Source organism: Sinocyclocheilus rhinocerous, unplaced genomic scaffold, assembly GCF_001515625.1.
Source record: "Sinocyclocheilus rhinocerous isolate Xijiao unplaced genomic scaffold, SAMN03320098_v1.1 scaffold30, whole genome shotgun sequence".
Taxonomy (NCBI): domain Eukaryota; kingdom Metazoa; phylum Chordata; class Actinopteri; order Cypriniformes; family Cyprinidae; genus Sinocyclocheilus; species Sinocyclocheilus rhinocerous.
The window spans coordinates 1,820,705-1,835,152 of NW_015657838.1; the positions used below are offsets into that span (position 1 = coordinate 1,820,705).

At 37.6% G+C, this 14,448-nt stretch overlaps 2 protein-coding genes across 3 annotated transcripts in view; both read left to right on the top strand.

The window, feature by feature from the left end:
• LOC107721617 (protein ABHD13-like) overlaps window positions 1-3,753 on the top strand; it is an 8,075-nt gene extending 4,322 nt beyond the window's left edge. For both annotated transcript variants that reach the window (XM_016529723.1, XM_016529724.1), the window contains exon 2: window positions 2,563-3,753. In XM_016529723.1, the coding sequence (XP_016385209.1) occupies window positions 2,608-3,621 (1,014 nt within the window). In that variant the 5' untranslated portion in view covers window positions 2,563-2,607 and the 3' untranslated portion in view covers window positions 3,622-3,753. The remainder of the gene's footprint in view (window positions 1-2,562) is intronic.
• Window positions 3,754-7,230: 3,477 nt separating this feature from the next.
• tnfsf13b (TNF superfamily member 13b) lies at window positions 7,231-11,633 on the top strand. The gene is made up of 7 exons (XM_016529681.1): window positions 7,231-7,277; window positions 7,374-7,655; window positions 8,302-8,389; window positions 8,789-8,845; window positions 9,781-9,905; window positions 10,018-10,168; window positions 11,521-11,633. The coding sequence occupies exons 2-7, from the start codon at window positions 7,386-7,388 to the stop codon at window positions 11,631-11,633; spliced, it is 804 nt and encodes a 267-aa protein (XP_016385167.1). The 5' UTR covers window positions 7,231-7,277; window positions 7,374-7,385.
• Window positions 11,634-14,448: the final 2,815 nt, after the last annotated feature.

Consider the following 14,448-nt stretch of genomic DNA (forward strand, 5'->3'; position numbering starts at 1 on the left):
CATTTACATTAGATATTTGAACATGCTATTAAACTGTTGTCAGTCAAGTTGTCATTTAAAATCCGAACATCATTGGTAATGTTATTGTTTTTAGTGATTATGCAAACAAAAAGTCATTTTATTTGTTGTTTTTTGATTTTTAAATAGAAAACTTGGTGAAGTGATTTATGTGTCGGTACTTTTTTAACATCTCCATCACATTTTAACAATACCGTGATAATACTGATAACCGTGATAATTTTGGTCACTATAATCGTGATAAGAAATTTTCATACCGTTACATCCCTAGGTGGCACGTGTCCCTAGCCTACTGTAAGTGTGCACAATGTATGTCACGTGACATAACTTACCTATTGCTTTTCCTTCAACCAACACAAACACAACGATAATAATCACAAATGAAGGAAAGGAAAAGGTTAAGCTTGTTAAAAGTGACTGCAGTAACACTATGATGATAACACAAAACAAAGCAAGCAGAATAAACACAATGAATTAACAGAGTAGCATGGTGGCAAGCCTCCATATGAACGCAGATATGCCCACTTGATAAATTCTCAGGATTCCAGCAACGAATCATTGGCAAAGCACCTCCTGACATCAGCACACTGGACTCAGCACTTGACGATGATTGACAGTGGCATGTACCAATCAGCACGCCCTGCCAAAACAAAAGTAAAACGGAGAGCGGCAGAAAAACAGCTCGGAAACAAACAACACCTCCTAATGTCACATAGGGATGTAACAAGAAGAAAAGTAATTTTAGAAGAAGATCAAGTTCTTACAGTTGGATTAAAGATTTCGAAGACAAGCATACTTCATTGTAAATTATTCATATCTGCACATTATTCCTAAGAAAATCATGCTTCTGTTCATAATCTTTAATCCAATTTTAAAAGCTTTGATCTTCCTCTTTAATGACTTTCCTTTTCTGCTGACATTACTTAGTCCCTTACAGGCTATTGGATAATATTATCTAACTAGGGATGCACCGAAATGAAAATTCTTGGCCGAAGCCGAACAAAATGAAACACTGGGCCGGATACCGAATACCAAACACGTTTTTTTGCATTTTTTCCCCCATTTTGCCTTTTTTTTTTTTTACCATTGCATAAATTAAATAGCCAAAATGTGCTTTTTACTACTGTGTCCTGCTTTTCAAATACAAAATCAATTACAAAACAACAATTTAAAAATATTTACTTAACACTGACTGAACATTTTTTAACATTCTAGCAGACAATATGCCATCAAAGCAAAATTTAACTTAAAATTAATAAGTTAGTAAAATAGCCTAATATTTTTTGGCCATTTTTGAGACTTGAATCAGGCATGTATTTTTTACTGTACAAATAAAGGCAGCCTTGCTGAGCAGAAGAGAATTCTTTTAAAACCTGCGAGCTCGTGCAGCGCTGTCAGAATACATGCAATTTGTGCGTGCATTAGAAAATATAACATTCTGCAGTTTATTTACTAATCGTTTGAGGCGATTTCAATCATCATACAGTAGCCTAACCATCGGCATTAGCCACCTCGTCTTCTCATCGGAGACGTGATGCAGCACTAAACAATCTCTCGCTGTCGGTGCTTCATGCTTGTAATGATTTCTGTGTCTTTCTCTGATAGTTTTAAATACTTTCACACTGCCGACATGTTTGCTGCATTAGTGCGTGCCTCTATTTGATCGCATTAGTCATTGTTCGGTACATATTATTCGGCCTTTTCGGTTATTCAGCCTAAAATTATTCGATTAAATCTCTTATAAGAGATTTTTTTGCAATTTTCGGCCGAATAATTTCGGTTGCCGAACATTCGGTGCATCCCTATATCTAACAGCTGTTAAAGTTTACTTTTAGCTAAATCATACTCAGTCTGGCTCCATTATGGTAACGCCCACTTTTCGTGATCCAATCAATTACTGATGGATAAATTAGTTTCTACTCTACATTTCCTTTCGCACATACAGTGGTGTGAAAAAGTGTTGGCCCCCTTCCTGATTTCTTTTTTTTTTTGCCATGTATTTTTGGATTTTGTTTTCCCTTAATAATAAAAACCTTCATTTAAAAACTGCATGTTGTGTTCACTTGTGTTATCTTTTACTAATATTTAAATTTGTTTGATGATCTGAAACATTAAAGTGTGACAAACATGCAAAAAAATAAGAAATCAGGAAGGGGGCCAACACTTTTTCACACCACTGTATGTGAAATTATGGAAGTGAAATACATTGTGAATGGCAATTCACATTGACTTCACAAATTTGTCCTCATTTCGGGGTCAAAGTTGGCCTGTTATGACCATTGATTTGGCCTGCCATGTCTTACCATAAGAGGGGAAAATAGGAAGAAACACTTGCCATTGAAGTAGTATATCCATTTTTTTAAGTTTTTTTTTTTTTTTAACTGAAATATTTTTTAAATTACATTTTAATATAATACTGTTTAAAATAATGCAGCATTTACTACAATCAAGTTAGATTTTTGGCATTCTTGGAAAAAAATTGTATTTCTCTAAAATATAATGACATCGCCCCACCCTACTAACCTACCTTCTGTGTTTCCACAGATTACACCTGAAGTGAGTTCGGAGACTGTTGTCATCCCGGTTGTCATGGAGAAGCCATGGAGGTTATGGGGGGCACTGGAGGCGTGTTTGCTGACAGTGTGCGCCTGGTCCTGGGCAGTCTGCCGTGTCTCCCTGCTGGCCCTCATTCTGACCTTCCACCTGTACGGAGGCTTCACACTGCTGGGACTCATCCTGGCCTCAGTGGCTGGCATCCTGTACAAGTTCCAGGATGTCCTGCTCTACTTTCCCGACCAGCCCTCATCATCGCGCCTTTACGTCCCCATGCCGGCGGGAATCCCCCACGAGAACGTCTACATCCGCAGCAAAGACGGTGCGCGGCTCAACCTCATCCTGCTCCGTTGCACTGGCGAAAACCCCGCCTCTGCTCCCACCATTTTATATTTCCACGGCAATGCGGGGAACATCGGCCACCGTGTCCCAAATGCACTGCTCATGCTGGTCAACCTGAAGGTCAACGTGGTTCTGGTGGACTACAGAGGCTATGGAAAAAGCGAAGGAGAACCTAGCGAAGAGGGACTGTACCAAGACGCAGAGGCCACCTTGGATTACGTCATGACCCGACTGGACATCGACAAGACCAAGGTGGTGCTTTTCGGCCGCTCATTGGGTGGCGCAGTGGCCATCCGTCTGGCATCATGCAACCCGCATCGAGTGGCCGCCATCATGGTGGAGAACACTTTCCTGAGCATCCCGCACATGGCGGCCACGCTGTTCTCTTTCTTCCCCATGCGTTACCTACCGCTCTGGTGCTACAAGAACAAGTTTCTGTCCTATAGACATGTGGCACTGTGCCGTATGCCATCTCTCTTCATTTCGGGCTTATCAGATCAACTCATCCCTCCGGTGATGATGAAACAGCTGTACGAGCTGTCGCCATCTCGGACTAAACGCCTCGCCATCTTTGCTGAGGGTACGCACAATGACACCTGGCAGTGCCAGGGTTATTTTGCCGCCCTAGAGCAGTTTATGAAAGAGCTTCTAAAAAGCCATGCCCGAGAAGAGACGGCCCAGGGGACGACCAACGTCACCATAATCTAGAAGAGTAACTACTATTGACTGCTCTAAATCTGGACCCTCTCAGATAGAATGTACAATTTATTCTTTCTTTGTTATTATTATTTCTCTTCTCCCCAACTTCTACGCTCTTTCTTTCCATTGATCACACACCAAGAATTCATTATTTACAATTTCATTTATTTAATAGAGAAGGATGAATTTTTTAAGCCTTCAGAATTTTTTTTTGTCGTTTTTTATATATCAAGTATGAATGCACCTGCCTCAAGAATTTAATGCCCTTTGAGTCCTTTTTTATTTACCCACAATTTCTGCCCTCATAAGTATTCTAATAGCCCCACCACCTGCAAACGCAATTGGAAATAGTTGTTTGCCTAATCACAATGGTCAGAACTTCTTTCTTAGTTTGAACTCTTCAGTCTAGATGTCAGTTTTTTAGAATAGTGGTTTAAAATACGTGACTAAAATAATGTCTGCGGTTACTATTATATGAGGAGACTGTCACGTTTGTCCTACCTCTTATATTTCATACATAAAAATTGTAGAAGTTGGTAACGGTAAGGTTAAATTTGCTAAAAAGATTACTTTAATTTGAGATTTACACATTTAGAAAACAAAACGGCTTTAAAAATCACATTTGAAGTATGGCTGTATGTAATTTGTTAACCACTGACTACTATTCCAAAAACTCCTAGGTTTTAGGACTGCTAAACTAAACAACTCTAACAAACTGAGAAGCTCTATTTTTATTTATTTTGTTTATATGTAATGTATACACTTTTTTTTTTTTAAACAGAGGGCTCATTCAAATTGTTTGCCTTTTAAATTCCTGTGAATACAGTTAAATGGACCAGGGGCAACTGATCCTAGTTCACTCATTTTGTCTATGGCATTTCATGCATTCAATCTTCTGAACCCGGCTGTAATGTGTTGGAGCTTTATTTTATCACACTGCCTTCTTTTTTTTACGGAAGGTTTAAAATCCACTCAGGAAATCGGCTCATTGTGGTTTGATCCCATGTCTTGGCTTTGCATATGGAGCTGTGTGTGAGAAGTATAGATTTCTATACTAATTTTCATGTGGGCTGCAGTTCACTGTGAGCACTGAATGAAAATACCAACCCAAGAAGCCTAAAGTATGTTTACTCTTTCTCAGGCTTAGTGATCTTCTGAAAGTAAGAGTGAAATCACACATAGCAGCTGCTTGACAGTGTTCCAAGCACAGTCCATTTGCACAACTTGTAAATAAGATGTGTTCCTTCTTTTAATAAGGTCAATTGCTTAACATCAAATCTCTGCCAATGCCCTGTTTTGTTTGGATCATGTTGGAAAAACCTGCCCAATGGTGACTGTTGCACTGTGTCGCACATCCATTTTCTTGCACTTACCTTAAAAAGCAGAAACATTCACAATAATGCAAGGGTTAATTAACACAAAAATTAAAATTGCCATCATTTACTCATCATTTATGCTCCATACCTGTATGACTTTTTCTTCAGTGGAACACAATAGGAGAAATTTTGAAGAGTGCATTAGTCACTCTTTTCCATTAAGTTGCTGGTAGAAGCCTCAATCTTCTTCAGAAGGACTCATTAATAAAAGTGAGAGTATCATAAAGTTTAACTTATATTTTGAAGGCACTCAATGAACGTTTTGTTATTCACTAAAAATCTTCTCCAGGGAGTTGAACTTTGAGTTGAATCTGTTAGAATTGTGAGGTCTTTGCAACACAGATCAACAGATTCCTTGAAAGGTTCTTTCCTCATTCATTGTAGTTGAAGAGCAACCAGCACATTCTTTGAAATGTCTCCTTTTGTGTTCCACAGAAGAATTTCCATTCTTTCAACTATTTAATGTATTGAATCGGGGGTAAAGACACGAGGTTTGTGCTTCTGTAGTCTCACATTGGTGGTTGACTGTCAAGCACCCATTAAAAGGTGAACGGTGGACTTTGCAAACCTGGCCCATTATGATGTAGTGCTGGATCAGTGCACATCCAAGTCTGTAATTATTGCATGCTTTAGATGCTCAGCACATTTCGTTTAGCTCTGGCGCACTTTTACGCTCACATCTGTTGTAATGCGTGAAAACTGCCTGTGAATTTTAAGATGACAGATTTCAAGGCAGATTGATCCTATGTCAGTTTGCATGCAAATGTTGCTATCTTCAAACCAGAGGTTATGCCAGGCTTCCAAAGTCCACCTTTCGGAACTTGACGGGCTCTTTTGCACCTGTCGTTCTCAAGGGTGCTTAAGAGATTGTATAGTAGCACAGCTGAGCTCTAGATGTCTTCAGTTATGTCTAGTATTATTTATGTTTATTAGTTATGTGGTAACAGGACAGTTGTAATTGAGTAAGAAGTGGAACCAGCCAATGCAAGAGAAAAAGTTCCCATGACGTCGGCTTTTGGGTGGTTTCAGGACATAAGATACTTTTGTATATCAATTTGTTGACATTTTGATTTTAAAAGAAATATTCGTAATGGTCATTATTGATCATATAGGCCTAATTCATAAGAACTGCCTCTAAACGGAATAGGAAATATTTTCAGAATAAAATAATTTGCAATGTGTCATTTAGTTGAACTCAAAGTGACGTGCCATGATACCTTATTGAATGTCTGTGTGGTTGAGTGTTAAACTTGAAACAAAGATGCTGAAATATGATAAAATAGTGAAAAAAACTACTTTAGAGTTTACTAGATTTGACTAACACACCATTGGCATGTTCTGGCCATTCTCTGGGGCTAGTTCGTATGTTGAAATCTCATTTCATCTTGTTCGTAAACTGAATGAAATAATATAAAGTGCTGCTCATGTTTTATATTTGCTTTTTACAGTAAATAGCAGAGCGGAAAGATTCAGTTCTGAATGTGCAAGGAAGGTTTTCTTATTCTTTCGACATTTGTGTTTTGAGCTCTGGGTTTTCTATTCGAATCATTTGTTCATGTACATACAATTAAATCACACTTTCTATTTTCTGTGTGGTGACATGCAATAAAGAAATCAATCCCTTCTGATAACTTGCCTGCAAGAGTCTATTTGTACTCTGAAGCTGCTGGTTCCTGTTTTTTGTTTTCACTCTGGAAACTCCACTTTAAAAATAATGAAACTGATGTTTTTGTTTTTGTTATTTTTGATTTTCTACCAAGAATAGCTTTCGTTTTACTGGTCCGCGTCATTTATATACATTCTTCTGTGCTGATATTCTATGATAACAAACATGACATTTTCATTTATCTGCTGTTTATCTTTGCACATTTGACGCAGTTTGTCGGAACAGCCACAAAGAAAGTGGTGACAAAGCAACTTTCAGTTGCAGTGCAGTGTTAAATACAATGGGTGTGGATAGCTCGGCAGGAAAGAGACACAAAAACCAGACTGTTAGCTGGAGAATTGTAGCAGACGGGACGTTTTTTGTAAGTGCGGTTGCTTTTGTAGATCACAGGAGTTTTCCTCTATATCAACAAATATCAGCGTGAAGAGGAAGGGAAGTTATGTATAAGAGTCTGATCCAGAACGTTTCTGAAAGAAATGTGTGCTAAGAGCTTCAGAGGAACATTCATGCCATGTGAAGGTGAATTGGATTCAGCAGACATAAAGAAAACCTCCAGATGAGCTTCTTTCTGAGCAGAAACCTCTCACTGTAAGGATCCTGCATGATTGAAGTTATGTTTTGAGGTGGGTTGAGATCTTCAAAGAAATAAAACTTCTTCAGAATCTGTCTATATGCCATTCGGGCTAAATTGATCCACTAATAACCGTATTTCCTAAAAGTTTGTTTCCACCATGCCTGCTGAAGATGTTGGTCCAGGTCGGGGTGAAAGGAGAAGGTTGCCATGGCTGTTTCTGGTGCTGGTCATTGCTGCAATCACCTCCTCTTCCCTGTCTGTGATCTCCCTGTACCATGTGCTGGCCCTGCAGGCCGAGGTGGAGGGTTTGAGAGCCGAGGTGGTCCGCAAGAGAGAGGAGCAAAGCGGGACACTAGAGGAACCCATGAAGGGGGCAGAAAAACAAACCCATCAGCAGGAAGAAGAAGAGGACAAAGAGAGAATTGAGGTTTGGACCACAACACATGTACATCAAATGTCCTTCCTAAAAGCTGTCTTGTAAATGTGATGAATTTGAAGGAATTGCATAAATAGCAGTTAGTTGTGACATGGGGAAGATGTCTCAATGGTTATATCTCAGTAACTTTAATGTTCGGGGTCCAATGGGTTGTTGGAGAACACGTAAATTGACAGTGTTAATGTTGCAGTTCCTCAATGACTCTGTTCAGGTCAATAACAGTGTCAATGTTGCAAATTTCATCGTCAATTATTAAACAAGTTCAACTCTGCTATAAGCAGAGCTATATGCTGCTATAAGTGGCATTAGTCAATACTTTTGTAGTCAAAAGACTTTAATGTATGTCCCTAAACAGAAATGGACTTTCCAGAAATATTCCTGACATAAGAAATAGTCACTAAAATAAAGTAAAAAAGTGTGACAACTAGCACCAGTCCCATCTACTTGTCTAATTGGGAGAAGAAGAAAAAAAAGCTAAACTGGTTTAGCTAGTGACCAACCTAGATGCAGATATATTTTGGGCACGTTCATGCTGGTCAAGGTGGCCATTATAATCTACCACACACTATAACCAGCTTTATCAGTTCTGTGCCAATAACAGACCACCTTGAAACTTAAGCTGGTTGTCTGTGTACAGTATCTGCAGCAGACTGAGATGGATGATACCATAACAGACCATACTGTCCTGTCAAAAAGGAGCCTGGGTCATACTTCAAATAAAGCAGGCAAGACCACACTTCTGCTTATTCCGTGATGCTCATCTCGTCTTTTCTTTTTTGAGTGTTAACTGAGAAGTGCTGTGGGTTTGGTGCGGAGCACAGATGGTGTAAGATTAGAACTACTCAATAAATAAAAAACATAACATGCATATTGTGCAAAAGTGCACCATTAGACATTTGCATATCCTGTTGCTTTATGAGTCACTGAATGCAAAACCCTTATGATATTATTATTAGAGTTGCACCACCATGATCATTGTCATCTCTTACAGACAATACTCAGTTAAGAAATGTGTAATAAGAATACATGTACGTTCACAGTAAACAAATTACATTTTATTTTGCTTGTGTATTTTTTTTTTTTTTTTTCTGTGAAAAAAAAAAAACTCTTCTGCCCTTCCACAGAACCCCAGCCCTGCTTACAGATGATGGCAAACAACAAGAGAAACACATTCCAGAAAGGTACTGGAGGAGTGGCATAGACTTAAGTTAAATTACGTTCATTTGATCCATTTTATCAATTATGACCTTGCTTTTGCTAGTGCTAGTTCATTGTACTATGAAAGCACACTGTAACTTTTAGAAATCAAAACATCATTTCCAGTCTAAAAAGAGCTTTTTATTAGAACTGGCCTGCAATGACATGTTCTGAACTCCTGTAACTTTGTGGCTTCACACATGTGATTGTGAACATGTCAGTGACATCAGTTGGGTGTCCAGAAACATGTTGTGGTGAGGTAATAAGGGGAAATCTGCATAGATGTAACACCTACTTTTCTACATATAATCTGAGAATTCCCAGTGGTAGAATAGATTGCATGACATTGCAAATTCAAATTCCCTAATTATTTTGGTCTGACCTTACAACCCGATCTCATGGGAAAACGTAACTATTTTGCAAGGTAGCGATTTTGTAAAATTCATGAAAATGTAACATTTTTAGAAAAAAATTTAAAATAAGTATGAAGGCCTGCCTCTAACGCCAACCCTAAACATAACTGTCAGATCGTACTAAAACGTATGAATGAGATCGTACAAATTCATACGAATTAGCCACTAATTCGCTAAAACATCAAATAGTTATGAACTGCAATGAGATTATGTTGGATCGTTGCAGTTTGAGCAGCACATGTCAGCTCAGATTGTTTTATGAATCTATCATACTGATTAGACTGTTATCAAATGATGATATTCTATATTCGACACAACGGCAAACATTTAAGTCAATATGTGAGCAGAACAAGAGAAAATATTTTCATTTAATTTCACATTTAAGCATCCATAGACACATTTCCTTGCCTGGCCACTTGTTGAATTTGAAGTTTTTTTGCATTTGAGGAAGCCCCTAATTTCAGAAGATGGTCTCTCTCTCTCTCTCTGTGTTAATTTTTTGTTAGAGTTTGCTTTGGAATTATGCACAGCCATCCCATGGCAAGTCGGACTGAAGCGTGGCTCAGCTCTGGAGGAAGAGCAGGGCACCATTTTAGTCAAAGAGGGAGGATTCTTCTTTATCTATAGTCAGGTATATAAATTGTGAATATTTAACACGTTCTTGAGTTTTTTGGCCTCTTTGAAATATCCCAATACCGTGCTCAGTGTTTTTTCCTCATTATTTCAAGCTCTCCTTTTCCCAGGTTTACTACACAGACTCTACGTTCGCTATGGGCCACATCGTGATTCGTATAAAGAAGAACGTCGTAGGAGACGAGAGTCAGCACGTTGTTCTGTTCCGCTGTATTCAGAGCATGAATCGAGTCAATCACTTCAACACGTGCTACACTGGAGGTGAGCGTGGAAAGGCCTGCTACTTTATCAGTGTTACTAAAGAGTTACAAAGTGCAAATTCTCATTACTGTAATGTATCTAGACATTTTACTTCCCAGGCTTTTCTAAATCTCATTATTTTCAAAGTATTTTTATATATTTTATAATATACATTATATATTGTAAATTCAAATTCAAAATTGCTTTATCGGCACGACTGTAAACAATACAATATTGCCTAAGCTCGGAATATATGTACAGAAATATTTTTGGACACTAAGGTATAATATAAGGTAATATATAAAGTATAATATATATATATATACACACCTTAGGTCCAAAAATAAGCTCAATTTTCTTTAATCAAAATACAATTTCTTACTTAAAGGGGTCATATGATGCTTTTTTAAAGATCATTATTTTGTGTATTTGGTGTAACAATATGTTGACATGCTTTAATGTTCAAAAAACACATTATTTTTCAAATACTGTACATTATTGTAGGTCCTCTATGCCCCGCCTCTCTCAAACGCTTCGTTTTCTACAAAGTCCCTCCTTCCGACAAGCGCAGTCTGCTCTGATTGGCCAGCTGACCCAGTGCATTGTGATTGGCCAAACACCGCAAGCACTCATCGGAAATGTAACACCCCTTACCATAACCGCGAGCTTCACCTTTCAAAGTAAATATCAGTTAATAATGACGTTAATCTTAAAGATTCCTAAATGCATCTACTTTCGTAAGGCCAAATAAAGTGCTTTTGCTTTCGCCTAGAAACACACAGCGTCTCCTTGACATGGCTGCTTCAACAGTAACTGCGGTTACTGAAACCACGCCTTCTTTCTTTGCTTGCACATTTGGGCGCATTATGCAAATATTTCCATATAGTGAGGTAGATATGTGGGGGCGTGTTAGAACGAGCCGTTTTAGGGGGGCGTGGCAGAGTCTTAACTTTGATAAAGAATATCTCTTTGGTTTTGAGACTTTAGTCTTTGCAACTTCAGGGATCTTATCTATGCACAATCAGCTTGTAACACTCCAAAGAGAAAGGAAAACTTGAAATCGCATCATATGACCCCTTTAATATGACTGGGTCTTAATATGACCCAGACATGCTCCTGACAGATTTTTTGACAATGACCCAGTTACAGAATCTAAGCCACATTTGTTTTCACACAGTCAGGAAGTCCAGAAATAGCATATGACCAGGAAATGCACTACAGATATATCATATCATATATTTTTTTAAAAAACAACGTTCTGCTATTAAAGTGATATAAATGTCTCATAGAGAAGTGCAATGCATACTGTATATGGATAAATATATAATGTACCTATTATTACAAATGAATGTAACTGAGCATGTGATGTGCAGGTGTAGTGAAGTTGGATTCTGGGGACAGACTGGAGCTTCTGATACCTCGTACTCATGCAAATATTTCTCTGGATGGGGATTCCACCTTCTTAGGAGCAATAAAACTGGCCTGACAATGGAACAAGGCTTTGGATAAGACACTGAATGAGATTGGATATGGAATTATAATTATTCATAAGGATAATTATTGACATTCACTGGACTTCATGAATACAAGAGCAGCTTTATGCTGTGGAATATTGTTGAGAATGTCTTCACTGAACTACATTGTATCTTTGCACTTGCTTTGGTTCACACTTCAGTGGCATTTCATAAGACATGCACAAAATTGACTATTCACCATGTTGAAATTCCGCTATGTCACAATTCATGATTCATCAGTCTTCATAATTTTTTTTCTTCTTCAAAATATAGTAACATGTAACGCCTCAGAAATTACTTTTATCGCAAATGCCAAGCCCACATTGTTTTTGTTTTTTTCACAGTTCCTGATAAAATCAAGTCCCGCTCAGCATTTTTATTTAATAAATTTTATTAAACACATTTACAACACGTTTTACTCTGAAATGTGTTATAAACACCATTTCTTGTTGGTTTGTGAACATGCACCCACACACACCTGTATTGAATATTTTATTATTCAGAACATCTGTTTCAGAATAACACCTCAGCGTGTGCTTTGGTTTTAACAAATTACTTTGACCATTATAACATGAAAATTTGCTTTCATACATCAGTATGTTTAAAGTTTGCACTGAACATGTAGCCTCCATGATTCTACCAGCAGATGGAGACAGTATCACACTGTGGAAGAGCATTGGAAAGTATTTGCTTTATGTTGAGTGCTTCACACAACTTCCACACAGACAACGCTTTCTGTTCGTTGACAGTGCCTGTCCAGTGAAGATAAAGGTAGTATATGCTTCTGGTGTATGACTTTGTCAGTGTTTTGGCTTGTCATGTGCCCATTTAGTGTAGAAACCACAAAAACCTATTCTAAATGTCATAGAAAGCCTTTATATAGGAAAGGTAGTTATGTCTATCATCGTTCTATTTATCTGTTTGTCTGTCCATTGATCCGTCTGGATGGATGGATGGATGGATGGATTGATAGATGGATAGATAAATAGAAAGATGGATAGATAGATAGATAGATAGATAGATAGATTGATTGATTGATTGATTGACCACTACTACTGGCTAAGCTTTTTTTTTCAGTCATGAACAAATGAAATGAAATACATTTCCTATGTGTCTTTCAAAAAAAGAAAAGATGAATAAAGAATCACCTGCTGAATCTCTGAGGAAATTTGATCAGACTTAAACCTTTAAAGGCCTCCACTCAATTGCGCTTGCTTTGTAATTTCCAGGGCAGATCCTTTTCTTTGATTTCGATATTTCAAATGTAAGATGGTCCGTTGAGAGAGATGCATAGAGGCTGGCAAAGTCTTGGTGTAATATAACCAAATCCTTGAATAGTTCACCCACAGAGAGACTACAGCTCTAATGTCTGTCACTTGGGGAGCCTGAGGAAGTGATGGGTACTTTAAGATTGTCTCTCAAGCTGAGGTATTGACTCCTCAGCAGGGAAGGAACGACCCGAGATTCAGAGATCAGATCAGTCAAACACACTTGGACTGGATTAGGAGGCTGAATGAAGATCAATGAGCAGCGTTCAGCAGTGCCTCTTGCTCCTTTTCTTTTGATTATTTTTCAAAAAAAGAGATTGCTCAGCTGAGACTAGGTTTTTAAAAGGCTGCTCTATTGATTTTGCTCTCAAAATGATGACTTCTCTTTTTAAAACAGACTGTCATTGTGGTAAAACTCACAGGCTGCCGTGCCGATCATTTTGAGGTTCATCTCTCCTGCTTTTCAGCTGATCCCTGTGCACTGAAAGACTTCAAACCAAGTCCCTTTACTCCCTCTATTACCAGTGTGTGTGTTTTTTTTTTCTAACAGACCCCCACAGCCCCATTACACACACACACACACACACTACAGTCCACTCGTTTTTTTAAAGAAGGGGCTTATGCTCACCAAGGCTGCATTAACATGCAGTAAAGAACAGGGATATTGTGAAAAATTGTGAAAATTTTAAATAACTGTTTTCTATTTTAATATATTTAAAATTGTCCATTGTCCATTATTCTAATATGCTGATTTAGTGCTCAAGAAACATTTCATACATCAATGTTGAAAACAGTTGTGATGCTTAATATTTTTTGTGAACAACATTATTTTCAGGATTCTTTGACGAAAAAAGAAAACCATTTACTTGAAATAGAAATGTCTTCAATGTCACTTTTGAGCGATTTAAATAATCATTGCTGAAATATGAATTTTTTTATTTCAAAATCAATTTAAACCCCAAATTTTTGAACTGTGTGTGTATACAGTATATATTTTAATAAAATAAAATAATGAAAAAGAAATTTAGAAAAATAGGAATTTTAGTAAATAAACTAAATCTGCAAATAAATTATGAAAAAAAAGTCTTAAAAAATATATTGCATTAAATATTTATTAATTTCAAAGCTTCAATATTTGAATTGTGTTTACATCATCGCTCTTCAAAATTTGCTTTCTTTATTGTCATTGTCAGTTATGTTTGAAATAATTGGCCATGGGCTGTTAAATTATGTTTGCCAGCAGCGTCTCTACTAATAGCATCACTATAAGTTTCACTGCTTCAAGAACAGGGATTTTACTACCTTGCTACTGAAAACTGTTTTATTTTTTTAGCTTTTTTTTTTTTTTTTAGCCGTGAACCTGTTTTATTTAAAGTCACGGGTCAGAGGTGCTGACAACAAGTTTCTGTGTGCGTGTCTCTACTGTATGTGTGTGTTTGTATTGGAGATCATATGGCAAAGTGATATGGAACTGTAATGGTGTCAAGACCTGCCCGGAACTACTTTAGCCTTGCCTTTT